General features: G+C 44.4%; 1 protein-coding gene across 1 annotated transcript in view; it reads left to right on the top strand.

Moving 5' to 3' along the window:
- Positions 1 to 271: 271 nt before the first annotated feature.
- ABAT (4-aminobutyrate aminotransferase) overlaps positions 272 to 19,782 on the top strand; it is a 46,515-nt gene continuing 27,004 nt past the window's right edge. The window contains exons 1-4 of the mRNA XM_006895237.1: positions 272 to 341; positions 13,125 to 13,222; positions 14,225 to 14,254; positions 16,470 to 16,587. Coding sequence (XP_006895299.1) covers positions 272 to 341; positions 13,125 to 13,222; positions 14,225 to 14,254; positions 16,470 to 16,587 — 316 coding nt within the window. The remainder of the gene's footprint in view (positions 342 to 13,124; positions 13,223 to 14,224; positions 14,255 to 16,469; positions 16,588 to 19,782) is intronic.

Raw genomic sequence — 19,782 nt, 5'->3', positions numbered from 1 at the left:
TCAGGGGGCTCTCCATCTATGTCTCTGCCTCAATTTTTTCCATTTGGAAAATGGACGTCATTCTCCTGCCTGGGTTTGTGATAAAAGGCAGATGAAACGGGCTTTGATTAACACTGCTGTTCAGCATAAAAACAAAGGACTTGACGTCAGAAGAGCCTCCCCAGCTGTGTGGGGAGAGGGTGAGGTGGTCGTGGGACCGGCTTAAGTGCATCTCTGCTTTGTTGCAGGACAGCAGCGTGTGACCGGGCCTGTGTCCTGAAGGGTCGGCGTCATGGCGTCCAGGCTGCTCAGCCGGCAGCTGGCATGCAGCCTGCAGCACCCCTACCACCTGCTCACACCCGGTAAGTGGGGGGGTCTCAGCCAGGGCTGGGCCTGGTTCGGGGGTAGGATCCAAACTCGGGGCCCAGTCTGGAGAGTCCGTCCCATTGCCCTCTGCTCTGTGGGCTCCTGACGGCAGCCTCAGTAGGTGGGAGAACCCTGGCACGTTCCCAGAAGACTGTTGATGTTTCCACCAAGGAAAGAGGACCGCCCTGATGGTCTCTGTCACTGATCTGGAGATCACTAGTGCTCCAAGGTCACCAGAAAGGCGACACCATTCCAGAAATGAGCGCACTGCCCCTAACCCTAACCCTCCTGCTCCCTCCCCTCCACGAAGCGCACACCCAACAGGCAACCAGCACCTGCTCCTCCTTCCACGGCAGCTGCTCTCAACTCTGTCCTTTTCCTCCATCTCCTGCTCCCACTTCAGGCAGGTCAGCCCCGCGAGCTAAGAAATGAGCAGGCCCTCTCTGAGGCTGTTTTGACACTGGGTACCCCCTTTGTATGCTCTCTTTGGTGCCTCCCTCCCAGCGGTCCCACAAAGAAGGTGCCAATGAACCCCCACTTGACAGATGAGAACACTGAGGCTGGGAGAGGCAAAGTAACAGAAGCAGAGGAGCCCCTGGGATACGTGTGTATCTGGCCGACTTTTCCATCCTTTACATCCTGCAGCTCTGGAAGTGAGAGGCCGCTTACTGTCACTTCTCTCTGCATGCCCTGGTGCTGGCCTCCCACTGTCACAGGCGCTCCGTGCAGGGGGACAGTGGGTCTCCAGCTCCATGCCCAGCTCTCAGAGCTCTGCGCTTGGCATCATGGTGTCTTCTCACCGTCCTGGCTGCAGTGGCAACACTGCCTCGGTGTCCTTAGCTTGCAAGTCAAAGCAGTGGGGTCTATAGGCCGGGACAAAGGGCAGGAGTATTGTTATGGTGTGAATAGCAGGAGTATTAGGACTCTTCTGCCAGGGACAGGGATAAAGGACAGAAGTGTTAGTATTAATGTTGGCGTGAGTTGCAGGAGTATGGGAACTCCTCTCCCAGGTAGTAGAATAAAGTGGAAAAAATAGTAATATTCGTATGAGTTAACAGGAATATTAGTGCTTCTCCTTCAAGAGTGGGATAAAAAGCAGAGGTATTAGTCTTTGTGTGAGTAAGTGGAGCATTAGTGCCTCTCTTCCAGGAGAAAGACAAAGAGCAGGAGTATTGGTGTTAACGTGAGTCAGTGTTAGTGTGTTAGAGCAGGAGTACCAGTGCTCCTTACCAAGGACTGTGATAAAGAGTATTAGTATGAATAGCAGAAGTATTAGTAGGTACCAATGGGGTAGCCACACTCATCTTCCAGGAATGTTGCAGGAGGATTCACCCTCTTCTCTCCAAAGTGGGGTGAAGAGGAGTATTCTTTTGTTTGTTTGTTTAAATTGATATTTTAATGACAATTTTTAGAGAACATGGATTTCCATTCATTCATTGTTCACATTTTCCTCCCTGCCCACCTCCCCAATTCACTTTTCTCTTTGAAAAATATTCTTTCGTTGTTGTACAATCCCCCCAGTCCACTATACTGTGCAGCTCTTATTCTGCACTGCTGTCATGCAAATAATACCTAATCATCTATTGCTTTTAAGCAGTTCTTTCCTTCATCTGTTTCAGTGCAGTGTACATTATTTATCCGCTCTTTTCTTAGTTTCCCCCCAACCTCAATGTTAGTCCTTTTTTATAACAGTGGCATTAATGCAGTATTTGTCCTTTTGTGACGGAGATATTTCACTCAGCATAATGTCCTCCAGGGTCACTCATTTTGTATTATATTTCATGAGTTCCTTGTTTTTCAAGGCATCAGAGTATTCCATTGTGTGAATATACCACAGTTTCTCTGTCGATTCATTTGTTGATGGGCACTTGGGTTTTTTCCATCTCTTTGCTATTGTGAACAAAGCAGTAATAAACATGGGTGTGCATATATCTGCTTAGGTGGCAGTTTTGGTTTCTTTTACGGTATACTCCCGGTAGTGGAGTTGCTGGGTGGTCAAATGGTATTTCTATTTCCAACTTTTTGAGAAAGTATTATACTGCCTTCCACAGTGGTTGCACCATTTTACAGTCCCACCAACAGTGAATAAGGGTCCCAGTTTCTCCACAACCTCGCCAGCTTATAAGAGCAGAAGTATTCATACTCATTCCTCTCCCAGAAGTGAGATAGGCAGGTTAGAACGAATGTGAATAGCAGGAGCACTAGCACGCTTCTTCACAGAGTAAGATCAACCACAGCAGTATAAAGTAGTATAAAGAACAAGTGTGTTAGTGTGGGCGGCAAGAATATTCACACTCTTCTCCTAGGAGTGCAATTAAGAGCCAGAGTATTAGTTTGACTAGCAGGATAGTTAGTACTCTGCTTTGAGGATTATGAATAGATTTTTCCGTTCTTTTTTTTTTTCTAGTAACTTTACACATCCATAAAAGTTACAGAGATAGCAGGGTTTCCATATCTCCTTGACCTAGTCTCCCCCATTATTATCCTCTTACAATCACCTTGGTACATTTAACAAAACTCAGAAACTGACATTGGCACCATCCTATTAGCCAGACTGTAGACAAATGCCTTTTCAAAGACATTCCCAAGGACACCGTGTGACATTTAACTGCCATATCTCCCAGGTCTGCTCTGCTTTTGAGAGTTTCCCGTCTTTCTTGATCTTTCTTGACCTTGACAGTCTCAAGGAGTCATTAGTGGGTTCCGCAGCCTTGTTTTGTTTTAGTCACTTAATTCTAAGAAAAGCCTGTTAATGTTTACCCTTGACTGTGTTAAAACAATAAGCAGAACCAGAAGGACGCACATGTGGTGTGTTCCCGGAAGGAGAGTCATTGCCAAGGAGGATTTGTTGGTCCCGTCGTTGATCTTCTCGAGCACTCCTCGGTCTAGGCACCTGGGACACGCCAGTGAAGTGAGTGATGCAGCTCCCCTGGGGCTCGAGCCTGAGGTCCTCAGTGCTCCACCCTTGAAAGTAGATTAAGATGCATAAGATCAGTGAAGGCACTGGCTTCCCCATGCATTAGCCAAGTGAGACTACTCAACAAGGAGACTTCTCCGGCCCACGGGTCCCGTGTCACCAAAGTGGGGACAGGAAGAGCATCTTCACTAGCTTCTTTTTTTTTTCCAATTTTTTTTCTCTTTTTTTTTAGGTTTCTTTTTCTTTTTTTCCTTTTGTATTTTATTATGTTCTATTTACACAGTTTTAATATATTGTTTTTCACAAAAGATCCTTCCCATTATTTTTGTGGGTGAGTACTGTCAAATCGGATCTGACTGGTACAGGAGGAGATTGCCTCTCCTTCTCCAGCAGACCATCAGGTGGATTTGAACTGCATACCTCTGGGATTGCAGTGCAGCTTCTTGCCACTAGGCCACCAGAGCTCCCTTTCACTAGTTTCTTGTATCAGAAGAAATGGCTCTTCTGAAAGGCACGTCCCTGATAGTAGTCACAGATTTGTTACATTTTCTTTAGATCCGCAGTTGGTATCCTGACTCCCATGTTTCAAGGACGCAAATGGAGCACAAAAATAAACTTGACGCTGGTTCTGCCTTTTTTCTATAACTCTGCTTCTTCTTGTTTTGGTCAGAGTTTAATCTTTTTTGGCACCCTTACTCCAGATTTCAAAAACCAGTGAGATCCTTCTCTTATTTTAACCTGTCAGTCTGGTATATATTGTCTTCCCTTTCTCAGTTATCCCATCACAGTCATTGAGTCAGAATTGACTCACAGCTGACCCTCAAGCAGGTTTTCAGACTGTAAATCACACTGGAGGAGATTGTCTAGTTTTCTTCCATGAGCAGCTGGTGGATTCAAACCACCGCCTTTGGTTTAACAGCACAGCTTCCTACCCACTAGACTGTGAGAGCTCCCTTTGTTTCCAAATTATTGTCATCCACTTCTGAAATAGCTTGCCTCTGGAAACTCTATGAACTTGGGGAAATGATGAAAGTTATATGAGTGTTCAGGTCTTTCGTTCATAGGGTCGTTATGGGTCATCTACAACTCGACGGCACTTAAGAACAACAACAACATACAGAATTTACCCAGTCTTAGGAGCAGGAGTCATCTACAATTCAATGGCTCTTAACAACAACATATAGAATTTGGATTTTATCCCCTTCTTTTCCTTCTGCCTGCCCTTAAAAAGTAATTCAAACTCATTGCTGTCAAGTCAGAACTGACTCATAAGCGACCCTCCAGTGGGTTTTCAGAGGCTGTAAAGGACACAGGGAGACTACCCGTCCAAACTGTATACTTTTGGGTTGGTAGTGCAATTCCCTACGATTTGGCTACAGAGCTCCTACTGCCTGGCCTTGATGACCACGAGCAAAGTCTCTGTACATTTGCCTATTTTGGATAGTTTATAAGTGGATGCATATGATATTTGTCCATTGGCAACTGGCCCATTTAATTTATAAAATTCTTAAGCATAATGTTTACCCACGCCATAGCACATATTAAGATGTTATTTCCTTTTTAAAAAAATATTATTTTACTGTGTTTTCAGTGAGTTTAGGTTCCCACCCAATAATTTCTACATTAATTATTCAGTGATGTTGCTTATGTGCTTGGTTTTGCATAGAAATAAGGTAAACCTTATGTGACAATGAATTTTTTATTTTATTTTATTATTTGTGTGTGTGTGTGTGCGCACCATCAAATCAGATCTGACTGGTAAAGGAGGAGATTGTCCCTCCTTCCCCGGCAGAGCATCTGGTGGATTCGAACCCTGCGCCTCTGGGATTGCAGTGCAGCTTCTTGCCACTAGGCTACCAGAGCTCCCCTAGAATGAATATTTTTTAAAAAGTAAATTTGGGGAGGAGGAAGGGAGGAAGAGGGGGTAAAATGTGCAACAATGAATGAATGAAAATCTAACTTCTATGTAAACATTTATTAAAATCACAAAAGAAATTTTTATCATTTAAAGAATAAAAATAAAAAAAGAAGGTAAATCTGAAATTTGGCAGTTTAAAATAATATGCATTTATTATCTCAAGGAGTGCTGGAAACTTAGCACACAGTGTGTTGCATTGCTAACAGAAAGGTTAGCAGTTCAAATCCACCAGCCATGTTAGGAGAAAGATAGACAGTGTCCTTCCACTAAGATTTATAGCCCTGGAAACACAATGGAGGTTTGCTCAGAGTTGGACTTGACTCTACAACAGTGAGCTTGGGTTTTTAATGATTCCGTAGTTTTTAGTTTGTGGAGTTTGGGGTGTTTTTGTTTCTGTTTTTTTTAAACAGTCATAATTGATATTTCATATATGTCTTTTATATGCGTTCTTTTTCAGCAGTTGTAAGTGTAGTGGATGGTGTAGCCTTCATATGTTGGTGTTTCATAGTCTGTACAAAAAACACCTCACAAACGTCCTCAGAATGCAAACCAATTAGGGAAATGGGTTTTTTTAAAGACTAGAAAATTGCTTTATAGTGTTATCCATGCCTTGTGCAAATTCTTGAATTGTATCATAAAATTAGGCACATCAGAGAGAACAAGCATGGGGAACAGTGTAAACACAGCAGGCCTCTTGCCCTGCTGTGCCCATCTGGATCCTCTGGGTCAAGGTCTCTCTCAAGGGTCCAGGCTGTTTCCCAGGGCTGTGGTCTCATCCGAAGGCTCCACTTGGAGCAGTCGATCCATCTTCCCTGCTCACCTACGTGGCAGATTTCAGTCCTAGCTGGCTTTTGGCCAGAGTCCCCTTCGGGTTTTTTGCCACCTGGACCACTTCTGGGAAAAACTCACCCAGAAACAGCTGCTTCTTCAGAGAGAGCAACGAGAAACAGCGAGAGAACAGAACCCAAGGCAGAATGCAGTCACCGCCGCTCGCCATCTGTGCTCGCTGCTTCTCTGTGGTGTCTGCTGCTGCTGCAGGATCACCATGCCACCATTAACTCTGATGGCAGTTAATGGTCTGAGACGGTGTTCTCAACACAAAAATAAAAGGTGCCTGGTCTTACATTTGTTACTGGGCTAGAAAGACTAGGCATCAAATTGGTTATCTCTCTGTGGTTCAATCAAGAGTAAACACCCGTGTTGCTTTTTAACATTTTCCTCCATGAAAACAAAAAGCCCGCTGTCCCTGGGTGAGTTCTAACTCATAGTGGTCTTACAGGAAAGTAACACTGGCCCATAGGCTTTCCAAGGCTGTAAATCTCTACAGGATGAGACTGTCTTCACTTTGTCCCGTGGAGTGGCGGGCGGATGCACAATTCCAGCCTTCGATTAGGAGCCCCTTGCACCATCTCAGCAGAGCTTGGTGGGGGAAGGGGGTGGGGGGACTTGAGAAGGATCCAGAGGAGATCTGAAAGGAGGGGTAGTAGTGGGCATAGACCAATGGTGATTCATTTTATAAAACACGGTATGTGTGGGTGCTCATTTGAAACAGTGTACGTGTGGGGATGTGTGAAACGCGGTGTGTGTGAATGATACACAATGTATGTGACTGTTATATGCAAACCAATATAAAATTTAAAAAGTGAGAAAAAAATTAAGTAAATGGTAAATGGATAAACAAAGATACTATAGACACACGGTGAAATACTATTCAACCCTACAGTGGAAGGGGGTCCTGCTGCAGGCCACACATGCAGGAACCTTGCAGACATTATGTTACGTTAAAAACGTCATTTGAAAAATAACAAACAAATACTGTATAATCACACTTCTATGAGGTAAGTAAATCTATCACATAAGGGGCATTTATGCTTGTTTTTGTTGTGTACTGTTGAGTTGGAACTGACCCATAGCTGACCCTCCAGCAGGTTTTCAGAGGCAGTAAATCATACAGAAGGAGACTGCCCATCTTTCTCTCATGGTGCAGCTGGTGGATTTGAACTGCGTACCTTTGCATTGGCAGTACAATTCCTTACCACTAAGCCACCAGAGTAGAATCAATATTTTACGTTCATGCAGGTGCAATAATTTTGAAAAGAATAGTAATCACCAGTGTACACTACAAAGAATAGAATTAACATCATCTATTCCTACATTAGAAATTGTAGAATTGGGTTTCTGGCAAGAGGGTGGGCCAGACTCTCTACAAGTAAGATACCAGAAAACAAAGATAACGGATGGATGATAATCCTGGAACCCTGAGTTTTAGAGGAAAGGAGAAAGGAGTTCAAAGAAGAAACAGAATAAAAACACTGAATAAGAAGACAGAGAATTTAAAAAGAAAGAAACTGTTGAATTAGTGAAAACAATTAAGTGTGACCTGTACCTGTCTTTTGAGAAGGTACTATGGTAGCACAATGGTTAAAGCACCCATTTACCAACTGAAAGGTCAGCTGTTCAATCCTGCCGGCTGCTCCATGGAAAGATGTCACAGTCTGCTTCCATAAAAATTACATCCTTGAAAGAAACCCTTTTTATTTTTTTTCTTTTTATTTTATTATTTGTGTGTGTGTGTGTACCGTCAAATCAGATCTGACTGGTACAGGAGGAGATTGTCCCTCCTTCCCCGGCAGAGCATCTGGTGGATTCGAACTGTACGCCTCTGGGATTGCAGTGCAGCTTCTTGCCACTAGGCCATCAGAGCTCCCCTGAAACCCTATTTATTTTTATTAAAACAATTTTTTATTTAAGTGAAGGTTTATAATCCATATTGGTTTTTCATACAATCATTCAACGGTATTTTGTTTTATAAAATTAATTACCAATGATTACCATAATTAATGTCTAATTATCCTTTTATTGTGTATTGCCTTTTCCTTCATCCAACTTACTATTTTTTCCTTGCTTCCTCTCTTCCTATGCCTGTTAAACCTCCAAAATGAATTCTATGTGGAAACATCTCCCTAGCTTTTTATAGTAGTGATCTTATGCCATGATTGTCATGTTTTAAATTTATCGATTCTATCAAATATTTAAAGAAGAACTAACACCAATCCTCCACAGACTTCTTCAGAAAAGATAAAAAGATGAAACACTTCTGACTTCTTTTATAAAGCCAACATTCTACTGACAAAGGATATTAAACAACCCCAAATGTTGACTTGGCAAATATTTTCTTAGGTATGTTTTTACCAATTTTTAAAAACTAGGTGGTAATTCTTAGAAAGCTGAATATGAGACTTTTTGAAATTGTGATTTGAGTGAAAGTATACAGAGAAAACTGGTTTTCTACAACCACTCATGTGCATTTTGTGATATGACAATTACAAAACCCACAATGTAACTATGCTCCTGCCTCTTCCTTGTGGTTCTCATTTCCATCAGCCCTTCTGTCCCATCCCTTCCTGTCCTCTGAGCTTTATTTCGGGGCAGATCCCACCCTGTTGGTCTTAGGTATGGTTGTTCTAAGGTATTAGAAACCCCAAGAATAAGCTTTTTTTAAAAAAAAAAAAAAAAGCAAAGCAATGACAACAACTCCAGCTGAACCTGACCATGACTTTCAGCAGTCTCACATGGAATATAATTTGGAAAATGATCCTCACTTAGTAACTTTCATTATAAAGATCAAAGGAGCGTTAAAACATCAGGAGAGTGGCTGACTCTTGATTGGCATGACCATCGAAAACCGTCAGCTTCGCTGTCAGATCTAGAGGGCTGGGGCGACTTTTTTCACTCCAGTGTCGGTCAGTGCATGTGGAGGACAAGTGCTTACCTTGGGGTGTGGTAACTTATGTGGGAATGAACTTCCTTCAGCATTAACTCGGTGTCCCCAGGGTCTCTGTTATTGCTTGTTGCTTAAAAAAAAATTACACTTCTGTGATAGAGAAGGAGCCAGACTCTTCATTAGTTATTTGATTCTTTTCTTCCACCAAACTTCAACATTGAGAGATGGTAGGGGAAAAAAACCCAAAGATGTAAGAGTGTCTGGAACTTGGATTCAAATCCTGCTCTGTGGCCTCAGGAAAGTTTCTCATCCCCTCTGATCCTCATCTCACAGCTGAAGCAATGGTGGCTGACTCACAGGGATTGCCACTGGTCATCAAGTCAGTTGCAATGCCTAGCACACTTACCTGTGGACAGTGGAGCAGAGCATGGCCGGGTCCTGCCGGGTCCTCAGTCTCTGCTGTGCTTGAGTCCACTGCTGTAGGCATCACATCTGTCAGTCTACCTCCTTGAAGCTCCTCCTTCTCTTTTTTTTTCCCCACTCACCTTCTACTTTACCAAGCAAGTAGAGAGGGTCATTGAAAAACATGGGCAATTGCCCAGCTATTCTTGCCGCCTTCCTATCTGTTTCTACTCATAGCAACTCTCCTCCTGGTTTCTGAGGCTATAATCTTAAAGGGTGGTGAGTGTTGACCTTTCTGTTGAGAAGCTGCTCGTGGATTTGTACCTTTTTGTTGTTGTCAGCAGCGCAACACACCAGCCTCCATAGCTCACCTGCCCACCTATGAGTTCCTGTTCACTCCCAAGTCTTGGCTTCCTCCAAACTGCAGCTCCACCGAACTCCACCCACACCTCTCCCACTCCCGCTGCTCACTTCCCCAGGATTTCCGCTTCCAGATTCCCGAGAAATCAGATTGCTACAAGCAGCAGAACGAAGCTGTGAAGAAAGTAAGGAGGACCGCAAGTCTCAATTAAGGGCAGATTGTTAATTTCCAAATTTTCACCTCCCCCCACTTTGCTGGAAAGATAACCACACCAGCAGGGGTTAAAAACTACTTTTTAGACAAATGGACCCCTATTTTTATATTATTTTTAAAAATTAATTTTAATGAAAGTTTCATGAAAGACTTAGGGTTTCCAGTCATTCATTGTTGCACTTTTCTCCCTACCCACCCCCTCCCCTCCAATTTACTCTTCTCCTTGAAAAGAAAGAAAAACTCTTTCATTGTTATACAGTCCCTCCCCCCCAAGTTCACTCCACTGTGCAGCCTTCACTCTGGACTTCTGTAATGACAAGAATACCCATTCATCTGTCCCTTTTAAACAGTTCTCTCCCTCATCTGTTACAATGCAATATATGTCATTCCTTCCCTCCTTTTCTGTCTTCACTCAACCCTGATGTCAGTCCCATTTTACAACAGTGGCCCTATGCAATATTTGTCCTTTTGTGACTGAATTGTACCCCTATTTTATGCAGGTCTCTAGTTGGATTCGATCTTGGTTAGTAACGCTAGTTCTAGCCACAGAAGAGACAAATCCTTGACAATGCGGATAGGGGAGTTTTTAATATGCCCAATGATATTTAGCTCTCTTCTTTTAATTTTTATTTTAGCTCTCTTCTAATGAAATAAGTTCTAGGATTTGCTTTTTCCTTTCAAGATCAAAGAGAAGAAAACAAACACTGGCTTCTTTATGCCTTAAAATAAGCGTAGTGTCACATTTTAACAGGGCTTTATGTTCAGAGGGCTACATAATTAATTCAGAAGGCTGCTTTGATAACCAAAGCAATCATGGAAAATCAAGAATTAATTTAAATATGTGTCCTAACCTCATGGCTTTGTAGAATTCTGCAAGCTGGGTTGTGTTTGAGATGTTTCTTTCTTTTTAACCGTCTCATTGTGCTTTAGATGAAAATTTACAGAGAAAATTTGGCTTTCTATTCAACAATTCATATCTGCTACGTTTTGTGATATCGATGACATTCCCCACATTGTAAGCAGCATTCTTCCTACTTCCTCCCTGCATTTACTGTCTCCATCCATCCTTCCTTCCTCCCCCTTCTGTCCTTCTGGAGCTTGTCCTGGAGTAGATGACGCCCCTTTGATCTTGCATGGTTGGTTGGTCTAGTGTCCTAAGGAGCGAGTACCTCCTTGGTGTCCAACTTACAGACCTGCCTGTTGTTTACATGAAAGCTTGGGCACAGGGGTGAGTTCAAGTACAGGCTTGAAGGGTGATTACTAAGGACTAATCTTGAGAGCTCCACCTGTCTCTTTCCAACCAATGAACCTGGTCTTTTTTTTTTTTCTTTTTAGTTTTGTTCCACATTTTTTCCCTGTTCTTAAAAAATTTAATTTGAAATAACTTAAATATTTCATCATTAAGAAATTTTTTATTAAGTGTTTTATTAATGATTTTAATGCAACATATATATAATTTTTACAGCATATTCTTTCCATTTAATTTTCCCCCCATTCACTCATTGTTGCACATTTTTTTTTCACTGTATTCAGGACCTTTTGCTTGGATCCCATTCAGAGTGGTCAGCCGGGTACCATCTAGTTCTTCTGGTCTCGAGGTCATGGATACTGAAGTTCATGTGGTCCCATTCCTCCTTTGGATTCAGTGTTTTATTTTCTTCACTCTTCCCTGCTCTGTACAGAGAGAGATCAACAGCTATAAAGGATTGACATGGCTTTTTAATCTCTCTGAGCCTCAGTTTCCTCTCCTATGGAATACAGAGGTTAACAATGACCTCATAGGGATGTGTAAAGATGAATTGAGATAATAATAATACCGATTCCCTAGTGTGGCCCAGTTATGGCAACCCAAGTAAGAAGAGCTAACATTTCTCTACTGCCAAATAGGTACCAGGCAGATAACAGTGACCTTAGAGGCATATCTAGAGGTGACTGTAAATCTTCACCCATTTATTTAGATTTCACCCTAAATTCACCACAAGCCTTGCAGTCGAAACTGCCCTGTATGTTTTGGCAATATAATGAGCTTTGTGGGGTTAGCTTATGAGTAACTTGATATTTGTCCTAAGGTGCTGGGAGGCCAAAGAAGAACATGATAGTAGTATAGGAATTTTACTCAAGATTTACTTACTGAGGTGGCAGGGCCAGGTTCAAGTCTCCATACCTCCTAGAGAGAGGAAGGGGCTTTTCTATCTCTGGTGAACCAAGGTGGCATGTGCCGGGAGCCCTGATCTCCAAGGCCACCCAAGCCAGTATCACATAGCAGTGACTTAGCAAGAGTATGGCTATCATTCACTTCACAAGAACTTGTTCCCCGACACCCTAAATTCAAACAACCCAAACGCTCTCCGTAAGTTTATTTCTATATGAAAATGTAAAACAGGCTTCACACAACTGACATGATCACTCTTTTTTTCTTACACAGTGTGTAAGTAGGAAAGACCTAAATTAGAAATCTGACTGCTTCTTCCTTCTGATTTTGATGCTGCTGGTCCATTTTGATTGTCACAAGGAAGGATGATTGAGTGATTGAGTGATTAGAGGGCAAAGGATCTGCCAGTCACCCAGCAAAGCACTGGAAAGGCCCCCCTCCCGCCACCAAAGAATGACCAGGTTCAAAATGTAGATGGCACCAAGGTTGGGGAGCTCTGGTTTATCCATATTTTTTTATGTGGTTGGGGTTTTTGTTAAAAAAAGACAAAACAAACCAACAATATTAGGATTCTTCTCATAATCTAATTTTTCCCATATTAATACGATGAACATCTTTCCATATCCACAACCATTTGAGATTTCTGCCTCACTACTTTTGCCAGAAGCTTAATAAACCATTACAGATGAGCATTTTCTCGGTTTTATTTCTCTCAGCTCCAGTGCTGGGCATTTATTATTACAGACGGAACTGTGATGAATGTTTTTACTTCCATCTCTGTGCTGTGGCATGATTATTTTCTTACAATGTATTCTAAGACACAACATGGCTCCCAGAAAGGACCAGGAAGGTGGCATCAGCTTTTACTCAACACACCAGCAGAATGTGCACATGCCCGTCTGCCTGCAGCTCCCCTGAGAGTGGGGTTTCCAGTCTTTGAAACCTCTCTCTGGGGTGACCAGGCCCAGACCCTGTGCTCTGCAGAGGAACTGGCTGGGGTGGGGTCGAGGTACAAGTACCAGGTCTGCTGGAGACTGCGTGACCCATGACAGCCACCTGACCGGAAATGCTCACCACCTCTGTTCCCTACAGGATCCAGACTCATCAGTCAGGCCTCAGCCAAAGTGGACATGGAGTTTGATTATGACGGGCCTCTGATGAAGACAGAAGTCCCGGGGCCTCGGTCTCGGGTGAGCTCACCATTCCTAAGTTTGGGGATGTTTTGGAAAACATGAGGCAAGATTATGACAAGCTCAGGGGGCCGTGCTATTAGGGCGTTCAAAGAACTCACTGCTAAAGGCCAGGATGTCAGGGAAGTCCAGATATTCTGGGGTTGCGGACATGCTGGACAAGGTAATCCAGCTCTCTAAGCCTCAATTTCCTTAACTATAAAATGGACATAGGGTTGTGGAGAAGATGTAGAGATGGTGTGTGCAGGGATGTCACATCAGACACTAAATAGGGCTCCAGAAACAGGGCCCTGTCTGTTCCTGTGCAGTCTTCCCGGTCAACATTGACTGCTCAGGAAGTAGCATCCTCTGCCTTTTCCTGAAGGATCCAGAAAGAGCATGTTGTTGTCACGGGATACTGGCGAGTCGACTGTGACTCACAGCGACCCGATGAACAGCAGACGGAAACCATGACCTATCCTGTGCCATCTTCACAGTCCCTGCTACACTGCAGCCTGTATTGTCACAGAGAGTAGTATTAGTCACTGTTGTTGTTGTTATTGTTGTGTACCATCGAGTCAGAACTGGCCCATAGCTGACCCTCTGGTGGGTTTTCAGAGGCAGTTAATCGAATGGGAAGAGATTGCCCATCTTTCTCCTTCAGAGCAGCTGGTGGCCTCGAACCATGTATCTTCAGGATTGTAGTGTAGCTTCTTGCCACTAGGTCTCCGAAGTTCCCTTTTTGTCACAGTAGCATTAAAAAAACAAAACAAAAAACCCAGATACCCTTGGGCTTGGATTTTCAGGAGGAATTAGACAAAGGAAAGCATTTGGTTCCAATCAAGGGCATGTGTTGAGCAGAGTGCATGAGAGAAGCCGGGCCCCGAGATACCGCTGATGAGGGAGGTGGGGTCAGGTCCTGAAGACCCTCAACCTCTAGACGTGGGAAAGCATGAAGCATTTGAAGCTGCTTTGCTCAGAGTGTGTCCTGTCCTATAATGTCTTTGTCCTTCTCACTTACAGGAATTAATGAAACAGCTGAATATGATGCAGGTAAGGCAACAAGAAGGTATTGCTTCCGTCACCTCTTCATTGCAGTTCTGCCAAAAGGCACAGACACTTAACCCGTGCTGGCCCTATTTTAAAAATGGTAGTTGTTTTAAGCCTCTCTCTGAGAGAGAGAGAGAGAGAAAGAGAGAGAGAGAGAGAGAGAGTGTGTGTGTTTTCTTCCCTGAATTCCTCTGACTCCTGCTTTGACCCATTCAGTAATTATGAGTGTGCTGTTTCCCTTTCACATACTGGTGAATTTCCAGAATTTCCTTGTGAATTTCCAGAATTTCCTTGTATTACTCATTTCTAACTGTGATGCTCTACAGTGTCTGTGAACGTGTTCTGTGTGCTCTCCATCTTTTATGTTTATTGAGCCTTTTTTTTTAAATAGCCTAGCATCTGGTTTATTCAGGAGGACATTGTATGTGTCTTGAGGGGGAATATGGTTATTGGCATCTATATTGTAAAGATTTGGAAGTAGGAGTGGCATCTACTTCCTAAACAACGTGCCTCCAGAAACTCTATGAACTTTGATAAAAGCCCATAGTTAAAGAAAGGCTTCAGGCCTTTTGTTCATAGGGTCGTTATGATTTGTGCTCGACTTGAAGGCAATCAACAACAATAACAATTAATTGTAAAGATACCTGTTGGGTCTTGTTAGCTTATAGGGTCCAAGTTTTCAGTCTCCTTGTTGGTCTTCTACCTTGCCCTCTATGGGATTGCAGGCGGGGTATGAAGTCCCCAACTATTATATTCCAATTGTCCTTTTCTCCCATCAGTTCTGTTAATGTGGCCTTTGTGTATTTTGGGCACAAGTGGTGTAGTGCATGTTGTATTGCCTGCTAACCACAGGGTCAGCAGTTCAAATCTGCCAGCTGATGCATGGTAGATAGAAGGGTGAGCAGTCTTCTGTTAAGATTTACAGCGTGGGAAACCTGATGGTTTATCAGGAACCGGTAGCTTTTGAGTTGGAGCTGTTAGGTGTCTGTATAAGGGACTCTGGTGGCCTATTATATAGGGAGTGGTGCTGCTAACCCCAAGGCCATGCCTCTCTAGCGGTTCAAATCCCCCAGCAGCTTCTTAGGAGAAAGATGGGCAGTCTCCTCCCCTGTCGTCTACAGCCTGGGAAACCCAATGGAGAATCAGCTATGAGTTGGCTTCAACTAGACAGAAAGAGTTTTCTTACATTTTGAGATACATGTGTATTTATAACTGTTATAGTTTCCTTGTGAGTGGAGTCTGCATCAAATGTCTCTCTTGACCTCTAGTTACTTTTTCTTTTTATGGTCTATTTTGCCTGAGAGCAGCAGAAGCCGTTCCCCCTGTCCTATGATTGCTGTGTATAGGCTCCGTCTTTTCACACTCATTTACTTTCACCCTATTTGTCCTATTAAAACCTATCTCCTGGCGAGCTCTGGTGGCCTAGTGGCAAGAAACTGCACTGCAATCTCAGAGGTACATGGTTCGAATCCACCAGATGCTCTGCTGGAGAAGGAGGAACAATCTTCTCCTGTACCAGTCAGATCTGAGTTGACAGTACACACAAAAAATAATGAAATTTTTAAAAAAAAAACAAAACAAACAACAAAAACAAAACAAAAAACCAAACCTATCTCCGGCAGTCAGCACGGCATTGGATCTTGATTTTGTTTGTTTGTTTCTTTATCATCCGGTGATCCCTGCCTTTTGATTGACTTGCTTAATTTATTCACCTTTGATGCTATTGATGAGATGAGGTTGAACTTATGCTGTCTTTTATTTTGGTTTGGGGTGAGGTGTGTTCTCTGTCTCTCAGTTCCTCTTCTGCTGCTCTCTTTCACCGAAAGTGAGTATTTCCGAGGGCATCCCATTAATCCTTTTAATGATCGCTTTGCTGTATTTGGGGAGTTATTTTCTTAGCACTTGCTGTAGGGCTTGTAAAATACATCTTAACTGATCAGAATCCATTTCCGGTTTTCATCAGAGCTTTTTTTATTGTGACATGTAATACAAATATAGACATATCCCTACAATGCAAAGCCACCGCTTAATAAACTGTAAGTCAAACCATCACATGATTACCCCGGGGCATGAAATTCTTCGTCAGCACACCACATCTCATCCGTGTGTCTATATGTTGAGCAGGGCAGAGCTTATTTCACCAGTTCAAGCTTAATCCTGAAAGATTCCGATTCTGGGACGTGGCGGCAGAGCTAAATCAGTCTCTTCTTTCCCCAAGAATGCAGAGGCTGTGCATTTTTTCTGCAACTATGAAGAGAGTCGAGGTAACTACTTGGTCGACGCAGATGGCAACCGGATGTTGGATCTTTATTCACAGATCTCCTCTGTTCCCATTGGTAAGAACCGGGAAATCAGTCCTTGAATGTAGCACCCCTCACTGCCGCTCTGCCTCTTGGCGGTGGCCACCTAGGCTTTTGCTCCTCCTCCCAGGAGACCTGGGAGCTCTGGTGGCTTAGGGTTAAGGGGCTGTGCTGCCAAGACAAAGACACATGGATTGAATCCACCAGCTGCTCCAAAGGAGAAAGATGGGAAGTCTCCCTTCGTGCAATTAAACTGCCTCTGAAAATCCACTGGAGGGTCAGCTGTGAGTCGGTTCTGACTCAACAAAACCCAACAACAACAACCACCCAGGATACCCATTGCCATGCTGGGCCTGCTTTTCACCAGCCACTTCCGCAAGGAATGGGAGTGGACGGCAGGGGAAAGGAACAAGCCATATATAGAAGGCTGTGTGACAGATAAGACTTGCCAGGTCTCATTTACTCCTTCCCAGAAACCCACAAAGTCCATAATACCCTGATTTTACTTATGAGGTGAAGTAGCTTAAAGAGGACACAGAGCTAGGAGTTGAGCCCAGTCCTGGAAGGTGGTTTTCTGGTGACTCATCGCACAGTGGAGAGGTCTGAGGTCTGGTTCACCTGATAGGGCTCCCAAGGATGGGCTTCTGTGTCAGTGGCCGCTAACCAAATGACCAGAGGTTCGAATCCACCCAGAGGTGCCTTGGAAGAAAAAGCCGCTGACCTGCTTTTGAAAAATGAGCCATTGCAAATCCTGCAGGCGCTGATTCTGCCTGGATGCACACGGGTTGCCCGGATCAGAGTCGACTGGACCGCTCTATATCTGACAACAAAAAAGGGAGTGGTGGGGCGGCTGAGGAGAAGATACTAAGAAGGTTGGACTCTCAGCTAGAGACAAGCCTCAGCCTGATCCTGGGGGGTAGAGGGGCATGGTTCTGTGGCATGAATTCGGCCCCGGAGTTAGTCCTAGATTGGAAATCACAGACCTGCTATTTTGTGTCCCTGTGTCAGTCTCATTGCCCACCAGTGGCCAGAAGGGCAGTGGGCGGTCCCCAGGGCACCACAGCTTTTATTAGCCAGGGCCGTGTGCCAGCTGCAGCCCTTATCAACCAGCACACAGCACCTGGGAGATGCATGCACCTGCCCAGGAAAGGTGCCAGGATGGGGCACCCACAGCACGCACTTCACCTGGCTAGCCTGGCAGTGCCAAGTGAGACTGCCAGCGGGCGACAGGGGTGGGATCCGCAGAGCTAATTTTCAGGTTGGTGCTATTTGTAGCGTGGGTGCTGCCCTATCTGGCTGGTGGATCCAGCCCGGCACCCAGAGGTGAAGCCTGTTCCTTCAACGATCGTGCAGGTCTGTCTACAGCAGAGGAGAAAGCATCCTTCACTCTCTATATTAGCAGTTCCCTCCAGGGAGCTATCTCCAGACACTAGACCTCTGCCTTCCACGCCTTCCCTCTTTCCCCTGGTCCGTTCCCACTAGCCTGTTCATGTCCCATAAAGACAGGTTTTAGCAGTAACCTGATGACTCGCCCTTTTTAAAATCTGTTATTCTAGGATTTTACAGTCAAATATTGACGAAACCTTATCACCCCTTAGAGATGGATTGACAGAACGGCCGCCACGATGGCCTCAAGCCCAGCAGCGGTAGTGAGGCTGGCCCAGGGGTGTTCTGTCAGGAACTCACAGGAGAAACTGCGAGTTGGAGTCTAGTCAGTGGCACCTAAAGCAACAACATCTCCCCTCTGAAGGAGCCTGGTGGCACCATGGTTAAGCACTAGGTTGCTCTCGGAAAGGACAGTGGTTCAAATCCACCAGCTGGTCTGCAAGAGCAAAGACCTGGCTCTCTGACAGCCTAGAAAACCTTATGGGGCAGTTCTGCTGTCACACTGGTTGCAACAAGTAAAAAATTGACTTCACAGGTCCAAACAAGGACATGTCCCCTGCGTGATAGGGTGGAAAGGGTGGGCTCCCTCTGTTTCAGTCCCCAGCCGTTGTGTGTGGGGGTGGGAAGGACCATTGCCAACTGCAGTTGGTAAAAGACTATCATTGTTTGTTGCCATTGAATGAATTCCTACTCAGTGCAAGTCTACCAGCTTCTCCATGGAAGAGGCACAGTCTCCTCCCATTAAGCTTGATAACCCTGGAAGCCCACTGCAGGGTGGCCATGGGTTAACTGAGCGGGATTGGATCTGATGGGTTTTCCTGGTGACTGTGTGTGTGCGGAGAGAACTGCTCCATACGGTCCTCGAGGCCTGGATGTTTTGGAAGCAGGTCACCACGCCTGTCTTCCAGGGCACACTGAAGTGGCTTTGATCTGCCCACCTTGTGGTTAGGAGTAGAGCACTTAACCATTTCAACCACCCAGAAAAAACAAACAAACAAAACAACAACAAACCTCCAACTCATTGCCGTCGAGTCAGAACTGACTCCTAGCTGACTCTCCAGTGGATTTTCCAAAGCTGTAAATCACGTTGGAGGAGAATGCCGCCTTTCTCTGCAGAGCTGCTGTCGGGTTCAGATCCTAAGAAGGGCTTATTAGGTCAGCAGTGCAGCTCCCTACAGACTAGGCCACTTGACCACCTTGTACCATCCAACAGCCTTGTTAAAAGGCTAAAATGTTTTCCAAGTTCTCTCTATGATCATCTTTTATTCTACATGACTAAAGATGATTCAAACTATATATTAGAGATAGAGATGATAGAGATAGCAATAGCCAAAGACATTCCTCTAGGTCGTATAGCCCTGGTGTCCAAGTTGTCATACAGTGGTAACTTGTGGTTGCTGTGAGGCTGAACACTGTGACACTGATGTGTCAAATGCATTAATGGCTGGTTACCCAATGCGGACAGAGAATGGGGTGGAGCTCCCGGATTAAAACAAGCTTGGAAGGAGGAATGGCATCCACTTCCATAATAGTTTGCCTCCGGAAACCCTATGAACCTGGAGAGAGGATGAGACACCCAAGCATTGAGGACTCTCCTTCATAGGGTCACTATGAGCCGCCTGAGACTCGACGGCACTTAACAACAACAACAACACAATATATAGAGAGGCAAGAAGCTGCGCTGCAGTCCTGAAGGCAGGTGGTTCGAGGCCATCAGCTGCTCTGTGTGAGAAGGCTGGGCAATCTCCTCCCATGTGATTAACTGCCTCTGAAAACCCGCCAGAGGGTCAGGTGTGGATTGGTTCTAAAAATACACAGTATAATATAAAATACACACTATAATAT

Source organism: Elephantulus edwardii, unplaced genomic scaffold, assembly GCF_000299155.1.
Source record: "Elephantulus edwardii isolate Elephantulus edwardi_28Jun2011 unplaced genomic scaffold, EleEdw1.0 scaffold00162, whole genome shotgun sequence".
Taxonomy (NCBI): Eukaryota; Metazoa; Chordata; class Mammalia; order Macroscelidea; family Macroscelididae; genus Elephantulus; species Elephantulus edwardii.
This window is presented reverse-complemented; position numbering and strand designations above follow the sequence as displayed.